Source organism: Peromyscus leucopus, chromosome 8b, assembly GCF_004664715.2.
Source record: "Peromyscus leucopus breed LL Stock chromosome 8b, UCI_PerLeu_2.1, whole genome shotgun sequence".
NCBI classification, from domain to species: Eukaryota; Metazoa; Chordata; class Mammalia; order Rodentia; family Cricetidae; genus Peromyscus; species Peromyscus leucopus.
The window spans coordinates 43,121,190-43,146,815 of record NC_051086.1 but is presented as its reverse complement, the minus strand read 5'-3'; the positions used below and the strand labels follow the sequence as shown (position 1 = coordinate 43,146,815).

Below are 25,626 nucleotides of genomic sequence, written 5' to 3'. Positions count from 1 at the left end.
GCTGGTTAAGATTTTAACTGGTTAAGCATTCAGGCTTTTGAGCAGCAACTCAGCTGAGAGCCATTGGGATGAGGACTCAGAAGCCTCCAGTCTGAGGAGACAAGACCAGATGAGGATTCGGCGAGGTGAGATAGCTGTGGCTTGTTCTGTCTCTCTGATCTACCAGCATGGACCCCGATAACTCGGCTTGGGTTTGATTTTATTAATAAGAACTTTTAAGATTCCTGTTACACCACCCCACTTGACTTCGTAGGGCAGATGCTAGGATTGACCCCGCCTTTTCAGAGCTCTGCTGCTCTCCAGTGTCAACCCACTACCCCAGAATGTTTATGCTGTCAATGTTTTTTTTTAAAAAAGATTGACTTACTGTATGTATACGAGTGTTTTGTCTACATGTATGTATGTGCACAGTGTGTATGCCTGGTGCCTGCAGAAGTCAGGAGGAGGCACTGGATCCCCTAGAACTGGAGTTACAGACAGTTGTGAGCTGCCAGTGCTCTTATCCGCTAGGCCATCTCTCCAGTTTTAATTTTTTTTATATTACGTGTGTGTGTGTGTGTGTGTGTGTGTGTGTGTGTGTGTGTGTGTGTGTATGTGTGGGTGTATATGTGTGTATGTGTGTGTGTGTGAGCACATGTGGAGATCAGCGGACAATTTGTAGGAGTCAGTTCTCTCCTTCCATCATGTGGGTCCCAGGGATCAAACTCAGGTCATCAGGCTTGGTGGTTAGCGCCTTTACCCACTAAGCCAGATCATCCTGCAGCCTGTCGCCAGACCTTTTGCCTATGAAGCTGCCTCTGCCAGGAGCACATATCCTGGGCTCACTCCCCTCCTCCCTGAATGGACCCCTTCCTTTTAGGCCTCTCAGCAGGATCCGTCCGTCATCTCCACAAAAGCAGTAGAGGGAGATCTCAAGAGCCAGCTCCATTACAAGGACATCATTTCATCTCTCTAGGCCTCCTCATATGTGAGACAGGTTTTCTGTGTAGTACCATGGTAGTTAGTCAGGGTAAACTAGCTACATCACCCAAATGATTCACCCAGCATCTGGCAGAGCCAGAACCTTGGGTAAGTGCTGGCTGCTACCCTAGACTTCCAACAGTTAGTTGCTACTTAGCAGAGCACTTGAGGCCGAAACGGATCTCAATGTTGTTGGGAAAGTGATAGAAAAATGTGATTATGAAGCCTGCTCCCCTGGAAAACCCTCTCCATGCCTCCTGCAGACCTCTAGCACTACAACCTGAGCCCATGGATGCGGGGCACCCATAGGAGCCCAAAGCCTGTCTGACATTCTCACATGTGTGAGCACGATTTTGGTGAATAAAAGTAAGGTCATTAGAAAGCACAAACAAGTGTCTTCCAGCTTTAAGTGGCTGGTGACCTGGGCAGGACAAGAGCATGGATCTGGGAGATGTTTGGATACTGAAAACAGTCTCCCTGCTTGAAAGGGCTGGGGGCCAGCAGCAGTCCTCCCCCGCACGCATGCACGCATGCACGCACGCACGGCCTCCGCAGCACTTGAGCAGAGCAATTCCCGGTGGGAAATGAGCGGCTGCTGTGCTGAGCGACAGCGAATCTATCCCGTGTAGGAAGTGTCACTTGACGTGTGAGGAATTGATTAGGCACTGTCTCTTGGCCCAGCCATAGCAACATCTGATGAGGTCCAATTCATCACACCACTTCCAACTCCCAGCCTGGCTGCCTGCAAACACACAAGTCACCTTGGCTACAAATGCGTTTGAGGCAGCCGTGCTTTTCATTTCCCATCGTCAGTGCCAAGTGACAGGCTCCTCACATCGCCTACCCTGAGACAGCAAGCCCAGGCTGCAACACTGATGAGCCTTTGTTTGGTTCCCGAGTGGAGGTCCACCTTGTCTCAGAAGCCCCCGAACCTCCCCTTGGATCTGATAAGAAATCTGCATTCTGTGGAGACTCTGGGCTCCTCTAGGATAGGGGAGAGGAGATTTGCAGAGGAATAAGTTCACCTCTCATTCTCCAGAAGAGTTCTTTCCCAGGCAGCAAAGATAGCAGTGTGTGCCTTTTTTCTTTTCTTTTTCTTTCTTTTTTTTTTTGGCATCGCTGAGGATGGAACCCAGGGCCTTGTCTGTGCTAAGTAAGCATTGAGCTGCACTTCTAGCCTCTGCCTTTAATGTATTTTAATAGTTCTGGAAGGAAGTGATTGTGTGTGCGTGCGTGTGTGCGTGCGTGCGTGCGTGCGTGCGCGCGCGTGCGCGCATGCTTCTGTTCCTATTTGGTGGTGTGCACATGTGTGTGGAGGTGTGTGTATGTGCTGTGTGCACATTGGACAGAGGCAAAGAACAACCTCAGACACCATTTGCCTGCTTTTCCTCTCACTGGCCTGGAACTCAGCATATCTGATAAGCTATTTGGCCAGTGAGCCCTAGAGACCCAGCTGTCTCCACCTGCCCAGTCTTCTGCGTGTCTACTGGGTTACACCGGGCACACAGGGGCAGAGCCTGTGGAGGGCATGCTTGCAGGGTTCTGCAGCTGCATGCTGAGGAATGTATGAATGTGTGCAGTCTGGCTGCACCTGCAGCTGCTCCACCAGCTGCATGCTGGGGGATGTATGGATGTGTGCAGTCTGGCTGCACCTGCAGCTGCTCCACCAGCTGCATGCTGGGGGATGTATGGATGTGTGCAGTCTGGCTGTACCTCCAGCTGCTCCACCAGCTGCATGCTGGGGGATGTATGGATGTGTGCAGTCTGGCTGTACTCACGCTCCACCAGCTGCATGCTGGGATGTATGGATGTGTGCAGTCTGGCTGTACCTTCAGCTGCTCCACCAGCTGCATGCTGGGGGATGTATGGATGTGTATAGTCTGGCTGTACCTCCAGCTGCTCCACCAGCTGCATGCTGGGGGAATGTATGGATGTGTGCAGTCTGGCTGCACCTCCAGCTGCTCCACCAGCTGCAAGGTGGGGGAATGTATGGATGTGTGCAGTCTGGCTGTACCTTCAGCTGCTCCACCAGCTGCATGCTGGGGGAATGTATGGATGTGTATAGTCTGGCTGTACCTCCAGCTGCTCCACCAGCTGCATCTCCAGTGTCATGAGCATGTTAAACAGCTCATTGATATCATCACTGCATTCTAGTAGCTTCTTCTCGATGGTGGGCAGATCACTCTCTTCTCGGATGGTATTTAAGTTCTACAAACAAAAACCATGTTTCAGGATTCAGTAGTTAAACGTGTTACGCAGTAGGAAGTGACAATTTTGTTTTATGGGTTAAAAACTGGGAGTCTGGGTTTGAAGTGCCCAAGTTCAAGCATTAGCTCACAATTTGCTAGTTCTGTGACCTTTGGAGACGCTACCTGCTGCTCTGGCATATTACATGTAAAAGTACCTGCAAATGACAGGTGGGAAAAGAGCATTCAGACCTACCCGTCTCTCCTTGAAAGTAGAAGATGAAATTCCCATGGGCAAGGTTCTTTGCCTGTGCCAGGAGGAGGGGAGACATTCTCATCGTCAGAGATGGGAGCCACAGCTGAGGAAAATCTATGCAAATCAAGCTTTTAAAACTAACTCATAGGGCTGGAGAGATGGCTCAGTGGTTAAGAGGCCTGGCTGCTTTTCTAGAGGATCCCGGGTTCAATTCCCAGCACCCACATGGCAGCTCACACTGTCTATAAATCCTGTTCCTGAGGCTCTGGTGCCCTCTTCTGGCCTGCATGGGCATCAGGCATGTAAATAATGCACAGACAACATGTAGGCAAAACATCCACACACATAAAATAGAGATAAATAATTAAAGAAATGAACTCATCCCAGGCATAGTGGCACCTGTGTGCAATCCCAGCGGATGTGGGAGAATCAAGAGTTGAAAGCCAGCCTAAGATTCACAGTTTAGAGCAGGAATGAGGCCCTGTGACAAAAATCCAAAACCCAAATCCAGAAACCAAACCAATGAAAACAAACAAAAAGCTCAGAAAGAAACAAAACAACCAGGCATAGTGGCGCACGCCTTTAATCCCAGCACTTGGGAGGCAGAGGCAGGCAGATCTCTGAGTTCGAGGTCAACCTGGTCTACAGAGTGAGTTCCAGGACAGCCAGGATTACACAGAGAAACCCTGTCTCAAAACAAACAGACAAACAAAAAGGTAAAGAAATAAATAAAGTAAAGTAAACCTTACCAGCTAATCACATCTCTACTATCCTCAGCCTGTTCTCACAGCTTTATTGGAGTTGTCTAGTTCAGTCCAGTCATGTACCACACAATACTGTCTCAGTCAGTGATATACTGCATGTATGATGGTGGTTCCCTAAGACAATGATGCTACAAAGTTCCAACTACCTCCTAACAGCTTGGTGTTCCCACAGGGACAGCCACATAATGACAGATTTCTCAGAACTTATCACCACCATAAAGTGATGATTAATCACACAGTAAGCTTTTAGCCCTTCTTTTTGTTGTTGTTTATTTCTTTTGAGATAGGGTCTCATGTATTCAAGACTGGCCTTGAACTTGCTTTGTAGTTGACGATGACCTTCAACTCTGATCCTCTTGCGTCTACCTCCCAAGTGCTAGGTCCACAGGCATGCACTATTTATGTAGTGTACTCATATATAGGTAAACTTAGGAGATAAAATTTGCAGGCTGAGGATTTGGCTCCACAGAAGAGTATTTGCCTGAGTGGTAAGGTTGTGGGTTGGTCCCCAGACTACCTAAAAAAAAAAAAAGATCAGTCTACCTAGCACAGTGTGGGAGGTTAGAAGTACAAGGCTGGTTAGCCTCATCTCTTTGGACTCTCTGGAGGGCCTCTTAGCTGCATCACAACATGGTGGGTGGCATGACATTGGAGTACATGCTCCAGTGTCTGGTGACAGGGGTGCAGAGGGGTCATGTGGGAGGAGAAGATGCACAGGAGAGGGCTGGCTTTATAGCCCCCACCTCTAAGACGTCAGCAACCCAAGCCCGCACAGGGAAAAGCATCGGTCCTTCCTATCAACCAATTCATTTCTTTTAAAATAAACAAAAGTTATTGGGTGTGCATGCACGTGGGGTTCAGAGGACAACTTTGTGGAGCTGGTCCTCTCTTTTTCCAGGAATTGAACTGAGGTCTCCAGCCTTGTACAGCAAATGCCTTTACCTCATGAGCCGTCCCTCGCCCAACATCCCCAATCACTTCCTGAAGGTACCACGTCTCAATATTGATGCGTTAGGGATGAAGGGATACCCAGGCCATAGCAAAACCAGTTCTAATCTTTGAGCGAACCAGACAGACTTCCTTAGAGCCCCAGGAAGCAAGTGGAAGTCCACGGAAAATAGAAAGAACGAGACAGTCTCGTGAGCTGATAAGCAACCTGTTCATCAGCAAAGGTCCCAGTAACAAGACCAGCACCAGTGCAATGCAGCCTTAGGTTGTGACTAACAGTATGAGCCCTGAGGCAGGAAGGAGGAACGGCATTGGTTTTGTTTGTTTGTTTGTTTGTTTGTTTTTTCGAGACAGGGTTTCTCTGTGTAGCTTTGTACCTTTCCTGGAACTCTGTAGCCCAGGCTGGCCTCGAACTCACAGAGATCCTCTTGCCTCTGCTTCCCAAGTACTGGGATTAAGGGCGTGTGCCACCACCCCCGAGCTCAAGAAAGATTTTTATGGGGACTCTCACAATGGAGAAATACTTTCCAAGAACAACCAGAAGGAAGATGGATAAATTCTATTCTATTAAAAATTCATGCCGAGCAGTGGTGCCTTTAATCCTAGCACTCGGGCAGCAGAGGCAGGCGGAGCTCTGTGAGTTCAAGGCCAGTTTCATCTACAGAGTGAGTTCTGGGACAGGCAAAAGCTATACAGAGAAACCATTTCAAAAAACCAAAAAAAAAAGTAATAATAATAATAATAAAAACAAAAAATGATATGCTAGGGATATAATATGCTTAGCAGCAGACTGCCTGACTTCCACAAACACTCCACAAGACAAAAGTACCATGTACAAATGTCAAGATAAAGAGCAAGCTGAGAAAGATACTCTGAAGTGACTTCCAAGACCCAGGGCTGCTAACTCAACCTATAAAGAGCCGTGATAAAGTCATCCTTTAAAACACAGAGGCGAGGGGAAGAGACAGTGGCAGAATGGCTGTAAACCAGACAAGCAAAAGCAAGGCGAGGCTAAAATGAGGGGCTTGTGAGGAGCAGGCTGTGGATGGAAGGGACTCGGTGGGTGCCGAGCAGCACGCACGCCACTAAAAACCCCAAGGCACCGCGAGGGGCCCCAGGAACCTCCCAAGTTCCCTGGCCCTTCTCTGGAAGAGAGCCTTTCAGAGCTCTAAGACGCCCCCTTCCACTCTGCTCACTCAGGTGAGAATGCCTTTGGCCCACGGCTCTGTGCTGGCTCAGTGGAGCCGTGTGTGTGTGTGTGTGTGTGTGTGTGTGTGTGTGTGTGTGTGTGTGGTGCCATTTGGTGAAATTGTGATCCCTGGCAGGTGAACAGAGACTTGGGGCCTCAGGGACCCCCAGAGGGCACGGACATTGCAGACCCTCCACAGTGAGGGAGTCCTGGCAGCCTGGCACAGGAGAAGGGGGCTTACCAGCAGATGCCTTTCCTCAAACTTGGCAACCTTGAGCTTGCCCTGGTCCTGGTTCTCCTGGATGGCCTCCTGGACGCACTCATTGAAAGTGTCTAACTCCAGCTTCCGCTTCTCCTGCTGCTTCAGGCCGTACTCGAAAATGTTCAGGCAGATGATGACAAATTTGTCCTTGTAGGTAAGTGGCGGTTAAGGAAGCGTGGGGCTCAGGAGCAGGCTACCAGGACTGTGACAAAAATGTTGACAATTCCTTGCAGAGCATGCTATGCTGAACACTGTGGAGGCTACAGGTGGTCCTTTTGACAGAAGGAGAGACAGAGGAGCCGGGGAGCTGGGGCTTGCCGTTTGGAGCCTAACGTGGTAGTTATCTATCTCTACCTGCACCAAGGAACTCGGGAGCACAGATAAAGGCTCTAGAAGAGAATTCCAGAGGACTGGGGGTCCAGGGGAGAGCTAGAAGCACCTGGCCAGAATGAGTTGAAGCCTTTTTTTTTTTTTTTAAATATCTGGTTAAATGAAAATCTCTAAAAGAAATCTTCTGGGAGGGGCCTGTCCTGTGGCTCATCTGAGCTCAGAGGAACTAGGCGGCCTAGGTTCAAGTCATGGCTCCAATGCTGCTTCTGAGATCCATCCCAGCAAGCTACCTCTCTGGGCCTCAGTGTCCTTACCTCAGCTAAGGGCATTGAGGAAGCCACCACAAAGAGTCCTTTGGAGGCTGAGCATGATGGCACACACCTGTAATCCCAGAATTTAGAGGTGAGGAGCAAAGGCAGGAGATCTCTGTGAGTGAGTTCCAAGCCAGCCAGGGCTACAAAAGCGAGACCTTGTCACAAAACAAATAAACAAACAAAAAAGAGTCCCAGGGCTCGGGCAGGCAAACCCAGAGGGTCCTAGGGATGCTGTGGGGATGTGTTCAGGAGATCGGATGCCTCTCCAAAACCTCACAGCTTCACAGTGCTTAAGCTGAGAGCATGGGTCTCTGAGGAAGAGGGCTGGACTGAGAAAGTTGTCAGGTTCCATGCGGCCACCAATGTCTAGGCTCTGCCTTTATTTTTTTATTTTTTATTTTTTTTAAAGATTTATTTATTTATTATGTATACAGCATATATGACTGCAGGCCAGAAGAGGGCACCAGATCTCATTATAGGTGGTTGTGAGCCACCATGTGGTTGCTGGGAATTGAACTCAGGACCTCTGGAAGAGCAGTCAGTGCTCTTAACCTCTGAGCCATCTCTCCAGCCCTAGGCTCTGCCTTTAGGTGCTCACCAAAGCTGGCCAGAGGAGCTGGGAGGCCATGGATGGAGGTTCTCACATAGGAGTTATCACAGGGTCAGCCAGCTACATACTCTCACATGCCCAGCCTAGGAAAAGAACCAGCTGTACCCCATGACTGCTGCTGGCACCATGAAACTGCACAATGCAGTCACTTTGCAGGCCTGGGGAATCCTGACCTTTCCCAAACTGCAATTCTAGTTTCAGATTTTATTCCCAAATAACACTTCCGGTCTTAGAGATTTGTCTCTGTAGTTTTCTTGGCGGTTGACACCAGTGTTGGTGGCCCCACAGACCTACCTGGACTGGCTGTCTCAACTAGAAGCCCTCAGCTCCACAGCGCCTCATATCCCGGAAGTCCCCTCCATCTCCCACTTACCACTGAAGCCCATGGTTTGGCTCTCATGATCACTGCCACTATCTGTGACAAGTGCTGACTACATCCTTGGGCTCTGACCAGCTAGGGGACAAATGCAAGCTCTTTGGCCCCACAGAGTGATCCTGTACAAACTACTTAACCTCTGCGGTTACTAATGGCAGCCACCTGGTGGGATGCTTAAGGGGATGTGGATTAAGGGCAGTGATGTAGCCGGTGGAGATCCTTGATGTAGAAACACATTCCCTACTCCTATCTCAGACAACGCAGCTCGCCAGGCATGGCAGATCCAGCCAGCAGCTGTCACTCAATGTGCCTGCAGAAGTCTGGACAGCGATGCCCCACAAAGGTCAACTGGTCTGACTGGAATGGCCTTTGGCATACATGTAGCCAGCAGAGATTTAACTACCAGGGTCTCACATGAACGATGGGGAAACTGAGGTACAGAGTAAAATGAACTTGCCCAAGGCAAGCTGGCGAGGCAGCAGTGACCCAGAAAGGATATGCCTCAAGGAGCTCACCAACCCCGGGCAGGTAGGAGAGCTTGTTGCCCTCCACATCCTCGGAATACATGCTGTCAAACAGGAAGGAGCCATCCAAGTGGTCAATGAACGCCAACTGTGGATCAAAATACCCAGACATGGTGACCCAGAGCCAGGCTCTTATGAGGGTTGAGGCAGCCAAGGATTCCTGAGGGGGGACCATGCATCTGAGCTACAGCCCTCCCTCCCAGGAAGGCAAGTGTGTGGTGCTGTTGCAGGCCCAGGGAGGATATGTGTAGAGATGCAGAAGACAGAGCTGCAGGCTGTTTTCCAAGAAGTGGCCTGCCGCTCTGCCTAGGTTCACAGGGAGCTGGGGCTGGTCATAGGGAAGCCAGCAGGTCATAGCCACAGATTCGGGGCCACAGAGCTGAAGACCAAACTGTAACTGCATGGGATGGGAGCCAGCTCGAGGGTCTTCAGTAAAGGAGTCACTAGGACCAAGTGTTTTTTAGGACCATGTCTTTGGGCTTGGGGGTGGGGAGGGGGACCGGACATGGTGATAGGGGCTGGGCAAGGCAGAGAGTAGGTGTCAGGTCTGGTGACCGTGGTACGCTTTACAAGTTTTGGGAGTCTGAGGACCCCTGTGGATCTTTGTTTAATGTGACTGGCACTGTCACGGTACTTCTGTGTCCAGGGCAGCTCTGGGTGGTACCTTGTGCTCCGCCAGCTTTTCCCGCCGGGCCTGCTCATCCTCCAGCCGGGCCTGCATCAGTGCCTCCCGGTGCTTCAGCTCATCAATGCTGTACTGATGCTTCAGCTTCGCCATCTCTTTCTGGTGCAAGGACGGGAACGGCATTGTTACCAAAGGATGTCTGGTCCCTCCAGCCTCACACCCTCGGGCCTTGTTAGCACGGCCAGTGTGTTGGAGGGTATCTTTCGTAAAAGCTGGGAAAGGCATGAAGCCTTGGAGATGAGAATGCCTAGGGGAATCCCAGAACTGGAGGTGCCCCAAGAGCCTGCCCTGAAGCAGCCTGACGTGCCCCTGGCCCCTTCCTGAATTCTACAGCACCAGTTTGAAATCAGGCATCATGGTTGGAGGGGAGTCCCACCACCTGCTTGACAGAGTTCTGCTTTTATGAACTTTTACTCATTATTTATTTTGAATCATGGGAGGCCATGCGGGCCACGTGTGCTGCTGCCCTTGATGGGAACTTCTGAAATCCACGAGACCACGCCTGAGCACAGTACTGCCGATGCAGGGCTGACCTGTGACCTTTTTCAGTGCTGGAAATATAACGCGAGACCTCATGCTAGGGTGAGTGCTCGACTTCAGAACTTCACCCTTAGCCCCTGTCCTGTGCTTTTTGAAGGGCATCATACACTCAAGCTTTTGAGCCCACGACACATTTCAAATTAACACCTAAATCTCGGCTTCTTAAGTTGAGGGCTGCTATCCCATACTGGATGGAGTAACTGAATGTGGAGGTCACACACACACACACACACACACACACACACACACACACACACACACCTGGCAACAATAAAAGTTTCCTGAAAATACAATGACCAAAATTTAATTTAAAATCAAGTGTATAATGGACCCCAGATATTTCTGGCCTTGCTTAACCATGCCGAATTATATGACTACACTGTAGTCTTGGTTCTGAATAGAAACCATGCACACCCTATGTGTACATGAATGTTATCTACCATGCTTCCTGACCCTGGCCTGCACCCCAGATTTGAGATGGTGTTGTTTTCTGTGTAAAGTTTCCTGATGTTATAGAAACATACTTGTTTAACTGCAGAAAATAATGACCATCATTCTTTGGTTTGTAAGTATCATTATTATACTTTTTAATTGTATTATGTTAGAATGCTTGGTTTAAAAAAATGCTGTTTGAGTTGCTGACAAGTTTCACTAAATGAATTTTGACTTGGGATTAGGACAGAATTCTCAAAGTTTTCTTTTAAGATGTTAATATTATTGCATATGTTTGATGTGTATGGGGGGGACCATGTGCCAAGGGGCAAATGTAGGTCAGGGGACAACCTTTTGGAGTTGTTTCTCTCTCTTCAGCCTTATGTGGGTTCTGGGGCTTGAACCCGAGTTTCCAGGCTTACACAGCAAGCACCTTTAACCCGCTGAACCATTTGCTGACCTCTCAATACTTTCTGAAATGACCGTAAGCAGAATTCTGCCATTTTGTTCTATGTGTTTATGCAAAGCAGTTCTTACCCTTGAGAACTAGAAAATCAAAATATGGATCAACTCTTAAAACTGTTGAAGAGTCTCTGCATCTTGCAGTTTATATATCTAGTAAAGATTTAATGTTTAAGACAGGCTCTGTGTAGTTATGGCTGGCTTGGTACTCACTAGACAGACCAGGCTGGCCTCAAACTCACAGAAATCTGCCTGCCTTTGCATCCTGAGTTCTGGGATTAAAGGCGTGTGCTGCCACACCTGACCTTCATTTTTTTTTTTTTTTTTTTTTTTAGATTTCATTTATTGTGTATATGAATGTTTTGCCTGCATGTGCACCATATGTATGAATGTGTACTGTATGTATACTTGGTGCTTGTGGAGGCCAGAAGAGGATGTCTGATCTCCTAGAACTGGAGGGGATCCAGTTACAGATTGCTATGAGCCACCATATGTGTGGTGGGACCTGAATCCAGGTCCTCTGCAAGAGCAGCAAGTGCTCTTAACCACTGAGCCATCTCTCCAGCCTCATCCTCCCCATGATATTTAATTAAATATTTTTTTTGAGATTTACTTATTTTACGTGCACAGATGCTTTGTCAACATGTATGTCTGTGAACCACATGCATGCAGTGGTGTGGAGGCCAGAAGAGGATGTTGGATCTCCTGGAACTGGAGTTACAGAGGGTTGTCAGCCACTGTGTAAGGAAAACAAACCTGGGTCCTTTGGAAGAACAGTCAGTACCTTTAACTGCTGAGCCAGCTCTCTAGATTCACCAAGATTTAATTTTTATGTAAAAATAAACAGCTACCTACATCTCATTAGCATGCAAATGTATTTTTGTCTAGTGTGTGTGTGTGTGTGTGTGTGTGTGTGTGTGTGTGTGTGTGTGTTTTGGGGGTGGGTGGGTGTACATGTGAGTTTATGTGTGTGTATGGGGGCCAGAGGGCAACATCAAGTTTTGTTACTCAAGAGCCATCCATCTTGTTTTTGAGACAGGCTCTCTCCCTGGCATGGAGCTTGTCAAGTGGGCTAGACAGGCTGAGTTCTAGGATCCTCCTGTCTCTGCTTCCCTAGCACCTGACATAGAGAAACTTCATGGTCTTGCTACTAAAGGCCTCACAAGCATGCACACACACACACACACACACACACACACACACACAGAGCACGGGGCTGAAAGAACAACTTCCTGGAGCCAACTCCTACATGAACCCTAACTGACTGGGAGACTGTGCATGAATCGTTTCCCTTGGGTGCTAGTTTCCATGTGCTTCCAGAATGATGGGATGAGAGCAAGGCCTTCACAGCCTGGAGTGACAACACTCAGGGGTCGCTGTGGAACGGCTCCCAGGCTCAGGCTTGGGGTAAGTCTGGCCCTGCCACCAGCTCAGGATCACAACAATTTACTGTTCACCTTCCTTTACTCTCCTTAAAGTCTTCACTTGGGAAACAGACAGGAGCTCCCTGGTAGCCCTCGAGATATGTGGAAGGGGCCTGGGACGGCAGGAAGCCACTCTGGAATGGCTGTGTAGAGGTGTGGAGAGGCCTCAGCCAGGAACCATCTTCTCTTAACCACAGATGGGGAGACAGCCTCACTGTCTCTCGAAACCTTGGGCCCTAAAGACTGTATAGCAGAACTGGGAACAGGGCCAGGATACTTACTGCCTGCTCATCAATGTGCCGGAAGTCCAGGTACACGAGGTCAGGAAGATAGGCATAGATGAACATCTTGTACTCCTCTGCCTCAGCAATGGGGTTCCCAGAGAGGGTGAGTGTTCGTAGGCATTTGAACCGGCGCAGGTAGATGACCTGGGGAGGGGGGAGCAGAAGTCTGCCACAAAACTAGAGTGGCACATAACGGCTCCTCCCCTCTACACCCTTCCTGAGTCTACAGCCTGGCCAGGGCACCTTCCACACAGACAGGTGAGGGTCTGTGGCTTCTGTGGCAGACTTTAGTCCTGAGACCAGCCACAAACTTTCAGAAGAATCAGACAAGGAGAGCTCAAATCCCAGCTGAGGGACTTTCGGCAAATGATCAGTCTAGTGTGTGAGCCTTGATTCCCTCCTCTATCAAATGGGCAGAATGACATGGTGCATCGTAAGACGGCCACATGAAGTAAGCTAGGAGAAGCAGTCAGCAAGAGGCAATTCCACTCACTGAGTGAGCATCCACTTACCACAGGGGGATGTTTTAGATAGTAAAACCACAGGAAGGTCCCAAGTCTCCTACGTTAAACGGAGGTGGATGCCTGGCTCACCCTCCCTTCACTGAACAACAGCAGGAGGAGCATTCCACCGGGTGCGGGTTATTTTTCCCATGCTTTGGTTTTAGTAAAACGAGGAGACCAACCTCGTGGCTCGTGCTTGCACGACAGCAACATGAAAACACAGACGCTGCGCCGTGCATCAGCCAGGTGAGGTTTCTCAAGGTCTCTGCAGCAGCTCCTGCCCTGCCCTTCCTTTGATGACAGACTGGGATGCGGATGTGTAGACAAAGAAACCCTTTCCTCCCCGAGTTGCTTTTGCTCACGGTGCTTTTATCACAGCACTAGAAACCCTCACTGAGACCCAGCCAGGGAAGTGCAGTCACAGGCCTGAGGCAGCGAGAGCCCTGCAGGGCCACCAACAGCGAGGTTGCTGCAGAGCAGTGGGGAGGGGACAGCTGGAAGGACATAAGACGGGGGTGGGGGGGTGTGTGGTGTGTGGGGTGGTGGTGGTGGGGACAGGGACGAGACGACGAACGGACACGACAGTATCAGAGGCTGCTTCCTGGAAGACCATCCAGGCTTTCAGGAAGAATTTCAATGTGTCCTAAAAACTATGGAAGCCACTGGAGTCTTGTTTATGGAGGAAGGCAGTATCTGGTTTAATTTCTACAAGATTTTTCAAGTTCGAGCCCCTTTACATCTTTTAGCCACCGAGAGAAAAAAAGGTGCTGACAAAATGTGCGGCAGTGGGGAAGAGTGAGCAGGCAGCCCCTTCTCTGAGGGAGGTCTGCAAACAGTTCCAGTTCACTAGACAAGTTTGGCAAAGAAGCAGGATGCCCTCTGATCTAGCAGCCCCACTCCAGGAGTTTACCTTACAATGGAATGGTGCACATGTAGAGAACCCTGAGCCACTCCACCCTGCTCACAGACACACACTACATCCTGCATGCGATGGCACCAGCTAGAAATGACCTTGACTGCCACCCTAGGGAACCAGGGCCTCATGATGAGTGATCCAGCAAGGGGAGTGGGGTGGGGAATCCCGTCTGCTGTGCCAGTGCTGCCTGGAGAAGAGAGGGGCCAGTTGAAGGCAGGTGCCTGGAGGACAGCTGGGCAAATGTGACAGTCACACATATGCTTGAACACAGGATGCCTGGAGGGTAACTCATGGAACTTAGAAGAAGCTCAGGTGTGGGGAAGAGGCAGGAAAACTGAGGCTTCTGTGCTCTGACTTAGGATTACTTGGCTGTGTTTTGAATGCAATCAGCAGGTACTAAAATAACCCCAACAAATAAATTACAAAACAGTGTGTAGTTAGATGTTGAATAAATAGGAAAGACTCTAGGCAAAAAAAAAAAAAAAAAAAAAAAAAGCTGGTGCCTGCTGGAGAGAGATGGCTCAGTGGTTAAGAGCACTGGCTGCTTTTCCAGAGGACCTGAGTTCGATTCCCAGCACCTACATGGTGGCTCACAACTACCTGTAACCCCAGTTCCAGGGCATCTAACATCATCTGATGGCCTCTATGGGCTCTGCAAGAAAGTGGTGCACAGAAGTTCATCTGTGTACTTACAAACATACACATAGAATAATAAAGTAAAATAATTTTTTTTTTTTTTTAAAGCTAGTGCCTAAGGGGTGTCAGTCAGGCTTCTCTGGGTCAAGCAACAAAGATTATTGTCTGGTTAGGTGGAGAGGATGCCTGGGAACACTCGGCCTAGATATCTCAGATATCTTGCAGGTTTCCATGAACAATCTGTTTTTCTCTTTCTTTGGAGACAGGCTATAAGTACATCTAGAGTACTGACAGAGAGCTTGGCACCCAGCACCCTACTAGAGAGAGTGATGAGGCCTCACCCGCCCAGGTGCTGCAGGGCAGCATGGCAGAACACTACAGTCTTCGGCTGAGAGTGGGGCATTCTGATACAGCCTCCATAACCTCTCCATCTTCTTTTGTCCAGGTCTGGGTAAGGCCTCAGCTCCATTAGCGTTTCCAGTGTCCAAAGGTGGTGATTCATGCTGAGATCCCGGGTGCGGGACATACCGAGGCAGAAACTGATAGTAAATGTTCAACACCAAGGTTTGAGGCTGGAGTTCTGGCTAAGTGGTATAGCATGGACCTTGCATGCACAAGTCCCCGGATTACATCCCTAGCAGAGCTAAAACACAGTGAGTTTTTAAAAAGAAAGAAAGAAAAGATAAAGAAAACAAAAGGGCTATTTGGGGTTAACCCAGAACCTGAGAATTCCTGAGTGACTATCATTTTCTGTGTACCTGCTATGTGTGGGTCCTGCATTAGGCAGATAGTACTGTAACCGATTCAGTCTTCACAGCAACCCTGAGGTCTCCTATTGGTCACACTGTATAGATGTGCGAATGGACACAGAATCTAAGTCATTAGTTCAAGTCAGACAGCTAGCACTGGCTGACTCTGCTAGCCACACCTTCCAGGCCTTACTTGGCCACCCTGCTGGGCAGTGCTGGGGCTACCTATCTCACAGAGCAGAGAGGGGACTGGATAATTGGGGCTTGAATCTGGAAAGGGTTCTGGTGAGTTTGAATCCTCTGACCTGTTGTACACAGCGAACCTCCGAGACTATCAGTCTCTGGGGTTTGGCCCCACCAGGCAGACTTCAATACTAATGACCAGTCAATGCTTGATTTACTTTGCTGTTCACTTAAGCTGCCCAGCAGGCTATGCTCACACATGACATGGTCTGAGGGTAGGTACAGAGCCTTCAGTGGCCTAGCAGCCTGAAGGGACACGGACACCAGAGAAGAGATTTCTCCCTCTCTCTGTCCTGTCATATACAAGCAAGGATGCCGTAAGGATAAACAGCTAGAATACAATGGCGAGGATGGCGAGCCCGAGTCCTGTTGAGAAGTTCCTTCCCTGCTATGCCGCTGACCACACACCAAGTGCCCGTTTGTGGCAGATGTTTAGCTTCCTTCTGACTTCAGCTGGGACAGACTTTTCCTGACAGCACTCCACCTTGTCTTCTGTGTCAGCAAGGTCTTCATGGCCCCAGAGGCCCACCCCCAGGCTGGGAAGGAGCTAATCTCCACGGAGTGACTGCAGCTGCTTGGGGACAGAATTGAAGACCAGTCCTCAGGAGGGCTCCAGCAACTAGGGAGTCCCTTTTGGAAGGCGGTCTAGATATTCCGGAAGCCCAGTAGAATTAAGTCCCTATCACCACAGCAGCAATCTCAGCGACACCCAATGCTGACTTTCCCTCTCCCCAGCGGCTCGCTCTAGCTTCCAGAAGTCACCTCCTAGGCCAACCGCCTGCACCCAAGTCCCTGCCTGAGCTTTGCCTCCAGCCAGGTGAGACCAGCTTTTCTTTGTTTCAGGCACCATCCTTTTAGGTGATACTATGCTCAACTGACCATTCACATGATCCCCTCCAGTCTGCCCTGACAATGGTGGCTTTCCTTCCTGTACATACCTGCCCTGAACATGCCTCCATGTTGACACTTCTCTAGATGCTGCTGTCTGCAACAAGATCTCAGCTCCCGGGCTGCCTGCACACCCTTGACTCTCCCCTGCAGGCTTCCCAGGCGCCTCTCTAGCTGCTGCTCACTCACCTTTTCTCCTTTGGCTAGATAGAGGCGCTCATCCTTTTTTTTTTTTTTTTTTTTTTTTTTTTTTTTTTTTTTTTTTTTTTTTTTTTTTTTAGACAGGGTCTCAGTATGTAGTCCTGGCTGTCCTGGACACTATGTAGTCACTGGAATCAGGTTTGACTCTCATCCCTGACCTTCTCTCAGCAAATACCAGCCACAACAGGCCTCGGTGTGTTAAGAACCTGCTCCAAAGCTGAGTTCACACCTGTAATGCAGCATTCAGGTGGCAGAGGCTGGGAGGACACGACTTTAAGGCTCACAGTGGGGTACACAGATGAGAGGAGGGGGGAGGGGAGAGGGAGGGAGAGAGAACAGCCTCTTCCAGCACCAGGCACTTTTGCTTATCACCTCACCTTAGTTTAGACTGGTGGGCCACTGTCACCTCTCTATTTGACAGGTGAGAAAACTGAGACCTGGAAAGCTTGCACCTCACTCTGGCTTAGATCTTCATGCCTGACATGCAAAGTGAGGACTATGCTGTCTCTGTAGTTTGGTTCTGATGAACAGTCAAGGCAGCAAGTTAAGTGTGGGCAATAACTTGGTGCCTTGACTCACTCTTCTGCTCAGGTGAGCCATTTTGGGGCATCGCCAGGACATCTGATTGATATATGTGGAAATGGAATCTTGAAAGGTATTAGACAGTCCTGGACTGATGTCTAAGCTGGAGAAGCAATGGGATCACCTCTGACATAGCACTCAGTAGTTGTTACCAGAGGCTAAGCTGTGTCTCCCTACTGGGAGCCCCCGGTGATGTGTACTGGGGGTAGCCTACCTCCCAACAATGTCTGCTGTCATAGAGACACATTTGCCCTGCTACCACCCACAGGGATTGCTTCATTGTTATTTGAGACACTAACTTCCTGTCATTTCTGTCTAGATGATGTGGGTACGACTGGTTACCCCCAAAGGACCATACATTGCCATCTCTGTCTCACTAAGCATAGAGCAAATGCCCCACGTCCAGTAGGTCTTTCACTTCAGCAAAGGTTTGCCACGTGAGCATGAGACTCAGCAGGGATAGGACCGCAGCGGAGGCCACACAACCTGGTACCCAGAGAAGATTTTGTCAGATTAAGCATGGTCTTTCCATGCTTTCAAATCCCTTGTGGAATAATTTGGATGTCTGATCTTTCCAGGAAAAGGGTGTACTGTGTGTCTGCCATCATAGACCTTTGCTCTGGCGCAGCCCAGGGCCCTGCTGTGTTTGCGCATGGGTCCCAGGCCTGGTACTCACATTCATTATGTTGCTGATCTGGTTGTTGCCCAGCGACAGCACCTGCAGCTTCACCAGGGCATCTAGAGAGTCCATCTTGGAGATCCGGTTGTTGGACAAGCTCAGGTCCTCCAGGTTGACGAGGGTATCCAGCCCCTCAATGGTCTCGATGTTGTTGAAGGACAAATCTGAAAAGGAGGAGGACTCTGAGGGGTCTGAGGATACACTGCTTGGGTTAGACGAGGGGTGGTCCTGAAACAACCGTCAGGTTGCTGAGAGCTCTTGGGAGTGACATGTAGCGGAGGAGCTGACTCAGGGATTCCAGGAGAATCAGATGGACTTTCCTGCAACCTTCTGTCTGCCATCCGTCCGGTTCTGCCAGCTCCCCTCTGACTGGGAAGTCTTCTCCGCTCTGTCAGTTCTGGGATGAGAGAACCCAGTAGTAGATCTAAACATGTACTTGGGAAGCAGGGGCAGAGTTGGGAAATGGCCTTTCCTTTATATTTGTGGATGTTCTAGCAAGACTGCTTCCCACGTGCTTAGCATTTCCATCTACTGCATGTTCATATGTATGTCCTCTGACACCTCCTGGTGGTAGTTGGGAATCTTTCTCTTTGATCAGGCAGGAAGTAGAGGCTTTGGGTCAGGAGGGTAGTGTGGCTAGTATTCAAATCTCCCTCTGGGTGAATGGTCAAGCATGTATCTTTGTAGGATCTATGGCTTTACTCCAAGAGACAGGTTGGCCTGCTGGCTTCTGGGTATCAGGTATTGCTCAGAACCTGGGCTGATGTGGGTACCTGTCCCACTGTTGAGGTACTGATTTCACTTCCTATAGAGACAGGTGAATCCTAGCCATGCAGATGGATCCCAGAGACTGGGAACCAGTGCTAATGAGTACTAAGGTACAGCAAAGTGTGCCTGAGAAGGAGACTTTGGCCCCACAGCCAGAAGACTCATCTCTGTCTGCTTCTGCCACCTGGAGCATACAACTCTGTCTGGCTAGTCAGCCTCTTGGAGCCTCAGAGGCTGCATCTGTTCAGTGGCCCCTTAAGCCCATGAGTGGGGTTACTGTGGCTCCCAACATCAGCACAAGCAGAGCTGAGAGTGCTTTGCAGGCTGAGAGCTCTATTCATGGCCCTGGGAAGCCTGGCAAGATGGAGGGACACGTGCCTTGGGATGGGGCAGACAGGAGCGGGGTTAGGCCAGCTCTGATGCTGCTTGGCTGTGCTTCTCTGAGCTTCAGCCCCCTTTCCATCCAATTGGATACTAACAGCCATTAAGTGTCTCCTAGGACCATTGTGGGAGCTAAGTAAGACGTTTCTAAGGAGCTTTCAGCCTGCCGTCTTTGTTCTTTAGATGCCCCTCACTAGATGGAGAGGCAGCTATGAGGCCAAGCTCCCAATGACCTTGGCAGTGAAGCCGAAAGTTCTAGAATCACACAGAGATTGATAAGGGAGTTTGTGGCCCTCTTTTAACTTGTCACCTTGGTTTATTCATTGTAGTGATGGGAATGGTGCGTGGATCAAACAAACCCCTATGAAGCATGGGAGCTGGCCACAATCAGCACATGGCTATGCACTGTGCTCATTATAATGGCCAGCTGTCCACCTGTAAAATGCCAGTCCAGGGCTGCCCCTGTGCCCACCAACCTGAGCGGCTGGCAGGTGGGATGGAATAGTCTGCCTGGTATGTGACAGCACATCTTTGTCATGCTTTGCCCAGCATAAGCCCCAGGCTTTTCCCAGACTGTCACTTTCTTGCTCCTAACAGACAGAGCGTTTCTGCTGCACCTGGGCTAACAACAGGCTGGCAGGCTAGTGTCACTGCGATTATTCTGCAGGGAGGCGACACATGTCCTTGGCGGACACAGAGCCGGGCCTTACCCAGCCAGATCAGGTTGACGAGGTTTTCCAGGCCCTCGATTCTCTCGATGATGTTGTTGTTCAGCTGCAGCTTCTGCAGGTTCTCAAACTGCCAGAGGTTATCGATGCGGAGGATGTCTGAAATGACCAGAGTGCCCGGATGTGACGAAGGCTGGGGCTTTGGGCCAGTGCCCTGACAGACTGAGGTGTACTCATATGGGGCTCCACACCTCTCTGCTTCGCTAGAGTTCCCCTGGGGAGGAGCATGTGAGCGTAGGACCAGCACTGTTACCCAGGGCCACTGGGAAGGGTAAAGAGATCTAATGGGATCTGGGGTGCTAAGCAGGTATCTGTGTGGAGGTGAGCTGGGTCTGCTCAGGGCAGGAGACTCGTTCACACTGCCCCAGGGACTGGGCTGGACTCCCAAGAAAACAGGTCTACCTTGGGACACAGGTTACAAGCAAGGGCCGGCATGGTGGGAGGGTCACTCAACTGGTTTTACTTTGAAAGGTCATTTTGTAACATTTATTGCAATATTTAGCGTCTGTGCCATTTGACCTATAATTTCCTTCCTTCCTTTCTTCCTCCTCTCCTTTTTTCTCTTCTTCCTTTTTTTTTTTTCTTGAGTCAGGGTCTCACTCTGTAATCCTAACTGTCCTGGAGCTCACTATGTAGACTAGGCTAGCTTCAACCTTTACAGAGATCCACCTGCCTCTACCTCCCAAGTGCTGGGATTAAAGGCATGTATCACCATGCTAGCCAGACCTGCAAATTAAAAAAAAAAAACCTGTCTCCAAACACATCACAGAAATATCTATGGTATGTGAGGACAGGAGACAGCAGCTGCCGGGAGGGTCACCCACAACAGAAGGCAGGGCCCAGACAGCTGGGCAGCAACGAGACCCTGCGGTCACGAGGACTTGCCCTGGCCGTACAGCCATTTTCTCCCTGGGCATGTCATATGGCCAGAGTTTGGTTTCTGTCACTGGAAGCAAGAAGCATTCTGAACAGTATAAATAAATCGTATAAATACATACTTAAGTATAAATAAATCCATATTGAGTATGGGAAACTTAGAGGTCAGCAGAACAAATTCAGTGCCTCTCAGCCTTCCCATAAGCCACACTTAGCCCTGCTGTTGTGTGCAAATATAGTTTAAAGAACTATATTTGCTTTTATACTTATTCCAAAAATGAAGAAAATCCTTCCTTTATTTCTATTTTATAAGTGTTTTGCCTGTATGTATGTATGTATGTATGTATGTATGTATACCTTGTGTGTGCTGTGTGCAGTGACCTGTAGAGGCCAGAAGAGGGTGTCAGACCCCTTGGAACTGGAGTTACAGACAGTTGTGAGCCACCATGTGAGTGCTAGTAATTGAATCCGGGTCCTCTAGAAAAACAGACAGAGCTCTTGACTGCTGAGCTATTGTTCTAGCCCTCTGTATTAGTCACAGAGAGGAACAGAACTTCACACACACACACACACACACACACACACACACACACACACACACACACGCCTCTAAACATATGTGCGTACATGTGCACCCACACACATGCACTTACACACACACACAATATACATACACAAAATTTATATATCCAAATGTCCACTCAGGGTACTTTGTGTATATGGACTAGAGATAGAACACTGGCTCTTAGCATATATATATAGATATAACTATATATCTATATCTATATCTATATCTATATCTATATATCTCACTCAGAAGGCAGAGGCAGGTGGAGCTCTGTGAGTTCGAGGCCTGGTCTTCCCAACCAGTTCCAGTCAGGGCTACAAATGAGACCCTGTCTCAAATTAAAAAAATTAGAGAAAGAAAAGAAAGACAAAGAACAACAACAACAACAACAAAAGGATGAATCAGGCAGAGTGCTTGCTGTGGGATCTGATGACCTGAGTTCAGTCTCAGAAGCCACTGCAGAAAGAGAAGGTCTAAGAATCCAGTAGTTGTTCAGAGTCCACAAGGCTGGATGTCTCAGCTGGTCTTCAGTACACGCTGGAATCCTCAAGAAGTAGGCTCTAATGCCAATGGAAGAATGGGCTTGCCAGGGAGAGCAAGCAGGCAGAGAGAGCGAGCTTCCTTCTTCCATGTCCTTTATATAGGCTGCCAGCAGAAGGTGTGGCTAGATTAAAGGTGGATCTTCCCACCTCAAAGATCCAGATTAGAAGTGGATCTCCTGCTGGGCAGTGGTGGCGCATGCCTTTTATCCCGGCGCTCAGGAGGCAGAGGTAGGCAGATCTCTGTGAGTTCAAGGCCAGCCTGGTCTACAGAGTGAGTTCCAGGACAGCCATTGCTACACTGAGAAACTCAGTCTTGAAAAATAAAAAAAAAAAAACAAACATTTGATCTTCCCACTTCAAATGATCTGCGAAAAAAATCTCTCACAGGTGTGCCCAGCCATTTGAGTTTTAGCTAATTCCAGAGGCTGTCGAGTTGGCAACCAATAATAGCCATCACACCCCCTTATTCCAAAACTTTAATCTTAGACTATACTCATTTAAAGAAATCAAATACTACAGATGTGAAAGGGTTTTTTAGATGACTACAAAGAGCCTGGCATGAGGGTGCACACCTGTATCAAGAGGCTGAGGCAGGAGAACTAAAAGTCTAGCTGGGATATGTAGTGAGGTCCAGCTGGGACTAGCATCACAGGCTTATCGCCAGGAGGCTAACGAGTTCGATGCCAGCCAGCTCAGGGAAAGCCTGTTTCAAAATGAAAATAAGAGAACTTGGGGCAGGTGTGGTGGGGGAGATGACTCACTGGCTAAGAGCACTTGTTTGCTCTTGCAGACGACCCAGGTTTGGTTCCCAGCCCTGACATGTGGTTTATAGCCATTTGTAACTCATGTTCTAGGGGATTCAACACCACCTCATGACCTCTGTAGGCACCAGGCACAAAGGTGGTGCAAGTCTGGAGATGCTGTGGCTAAGTGGTAGAACACCTGGGTAGTATGCTCAAAGCCCCAGCTTCAATCCCTAGTACAAAACAAACTTCTACCGAGAGCTCACATTTATCCAAGAGATGGGGCCTGTTGGTGAGGTTCTGAGATTGGGTGTGTGAGGGTGCTCTGACTCCCTTCACAGGTCTTGGGGATGCAGGATACTCCCATCTATCCATTGCTTTCCCCTTGGGGCTGGAGTGGTACTTTCTATTTCCTCCATGTCCTCAGGGCCAGGTGGCACAAGAATCTGTTGTTTAGGTCTCTGTTTGCTGCCAGATTTCCTGAACTGCTTTTGTCTCTGTCTCCACGTGTTTCTGGAGGTAGTGCTGTTCAGCCCAAGGCTCTTAGCCACTTCCTATTTCTGGATCTTCCAGGCACCTGCTGTGGCCCTCTGTCTGAAAGGCCAAAACCTAGGCCTGACTCACCCTTTGCTATGATGGCTTCCAGCCGGGCCACTTTATGTAGATGGCTTTGGTACACCTGTACCTGGCTTTCCCTTAGGCAACAACAGGTGATGTGGAAAGCTCAAAATATCCCAACCAACAAGGATATCTCTGACAGCTCCAAATGACCTTCCCTCCCAAAGGCTGACTTAATCCTTCCCACAGCCACCAACTCCACCTCTGTGACCACTACCTTGGCAAGGCCATCACCATTGTTCTCTGGGTCGGTCACACTAGTAGCCATCACTCGATTCCTGTTTTCCCCTGCCCCTGCAGGTAGCCGGTAGCCAGCAGGATTCTGTGAGAACTCAAGTCCCACCCTATCCTGTTTCTACTCAGGATACTTGGGAATCACAACTCACTATGAAAGCCAAATACATTTCATTGTCGGAGACAAGCACCAGCTGACGATACGCTCTCACTGGCCTGTCCACACCCTGGCTTCCTCAGCAGGCCTTCTCAGGCTGGCTCTGGCTCTGGCTTACCTCTTGACCTTCCACTGGTTGCTCCCTGTCTGTCTGTCTGTCTGTCTCTCTGTCTCTCTCTCTCTCTCTCTCTCTCTCTCTCTCTCTCTCTCTCTCACACACACACACACACACACACACACATCACCTCCACCGTGTAGATCTCCATATGGTTCCCTTCCTCATCTCCTTTAAGTGTTTGTTCGGGTCTAACCTTGGCAAGGCTCTGTGCCCAACCCCCACGTCCCTTTTCTCCTTCCTTTGCCTTGTCTCCCCGACAGCACACACTGCCTGTAACGTTTTAATTTCCTTGTCTCATTGTCTCCTCACACAACCCATACGTAGGTCTTGTCTTTTGGACTGTGCTGAATCGGAACGCCTGGAACAGCGTCTGGCATCTCTTGGGCGCTTGCTCAGTGCTGGCGGAATGCCCATTAGGTGGGGGAGGTAGGAAGGAAGTGGCCGCTCCCCATTCATCCCTCCTGCCAGGGAAGGTGTAAGAAGCGCTGGATCATCCCTGGAGGCCACACCCGAGGGGCGGGGCGCTTTGGACTTACACAAGGCCAGGTCTGCTTGCTCATGGCTATCCCCAGTGTTTGGCATGGGATTCTGCATCTTTGCTGTTGACCAGATGCCTAGACAGCTGGGGCCTCAGACATCAGGCCACTTTCCGAGACCTTACCTACTCAGAACACAGAGGGCTCGGGATCCTTGTCCACCTCCTTCTTTCTCCTGCTCCTCGTTTTGGCAATGTTGGGATTAAGTCTCATGCATCGTAAGCCCTCTACTACTGATCCATTTTCTCAGTTCATATATATGTTCCTTTACTTTTACTTGATATGCATGGGTGTTTGGCCTGTACATATATGTGTGCGTGTACCACATGTATACAATGCCCGTGGAGGCCAGAAGAGGGCATTAGATCCCTGGGACTAGAGTTACAGACCGGCGTGAGCTGCCATGTGAGTGCTGGGAATTGAACCTGGATCCTCTGGAAGAGCAGCCAGTGCTCCTCACCACTATGCCAGCCCTCCCCTACTCAGTCCTTATATTTCTGAGATAGGGTCTCACTATGTAGCCCAGCCTGGCTTTGAACTGGAGGTCTTACTGCCTCTGCACCCTGGGTACTGAGATACGTACCAACCGAAGCTCTCTCCTCCCTCAGTCCTTCTGTCCTGGCTCATTGGGTCACACTCACTGGCCTTCCAGCATGACCCAGGCACATGTTGTTGAACTTATCTTCCCAGTCAGAACATAGGACAAGGAGCTGCTCCCGTTTCGCAGTTGGGGATGCTGAGACACTAAGTCTCGGCCTGTCCTGAGCTATATCTTCCACTGGGCTGCCCTGTCCCTCCCAGGGTGCCTCCCTGCTTCAGGGCTCTCTATGCCCTTCCTCTTTGGACACCCTACCCCAGAAGCACTCCCACCAGTGCTGGCTCCACCTCTTTCTCCCTGCACTCCTACCCTGGCACCAGCAATGGGGGTGTCTCCTTGGTTCTGTCCGCCAGGGATCCCTCCATTCCAAGGACTTCATTCCATATGAAAGATTCCATTCCAAGTCAGTGTAGAGTCAGATGGTGGAAAAAGCATGGTCTCTGGGGCTCACTTAGATTTGGAGCAGGGCAATCTTATCTTTTTTTTCCCATTTTTTTCTGTTCTGTTCTTTTTGTTTGTTTGTTTTCGAGATAGGGTTTCTCTGTGTAGCTTTGGCACCTTTCCTAGAACTCATTCTGTAGCCCAGGCTGGCCTCGAACTCACAGAGATCCGCCTGGCTCTGCCTCCCGAGTGCTGAGATTGAAGGTTTTTTTCTGTTCTTGTTCAGAATCAGGAGTATTGTGGACAAATTATGGAGCTACTGGATGGGGTTGATGCAGCACGTGCCCCTCCCATTCCTGTGCTGGTGGGCTCTAACACCCCTATGCAATGACCCCTGACTATGAAATTTGGGGGTTTGAAATAGGGCAGAGATAG

The 25,626-nt window shown here is 49.5% G+C and overlaps 1 protein-coding gene across 9 annotated transcripts in view; it reads right to left on the bottom strand.

Annotated features, from left to right (window-relative positions):
• Positions 1 to 25,626, bottom strand: part of Drc3 (dynein regulatory complex subunit 3) — a 44,229-nt gene that overhangs the window by 11,861 nt on the left and 6,742 nt on the right. For all 9 annotated transcript variants that reach the window (XM_028856499.2, XM_028856497.2, XM_037201607.1 and 6 more), the window contains 7 exons: positions 19,803 to 19,919; positions 17,941 to 18,107; positions 12,544 to 12,690; positions 9,384 to 9,503; positions 8,695 to 8,807; positions 6,545 to 6,719; positions 3,037 to 3,168 (listed from right to left, as the gene is read on the bottom strand). In XM_028856499.2, coding sequence (XP_028712332.1) covers positions 3,037 to 3,168; positions 6,545 to 6,719; positions 8,695 to 8,807; positions 9,384 to 9,503; positions 12,544 to 12,690; positions 17,941 to 18,107; positions 19,803 to 19,919 — 971 coding nt within the window. The remainder of the gene's footprint in view (positions 1 to 3,036; positions 3,169 to 6,544; positions 6,720 to 8,694; positions 8,808 to 9,383; positions 9,504 to 12,543; positions 12,691 to 17,940; positions 18,108 to 19,802; positions 19,920 to 25,626) is intronic.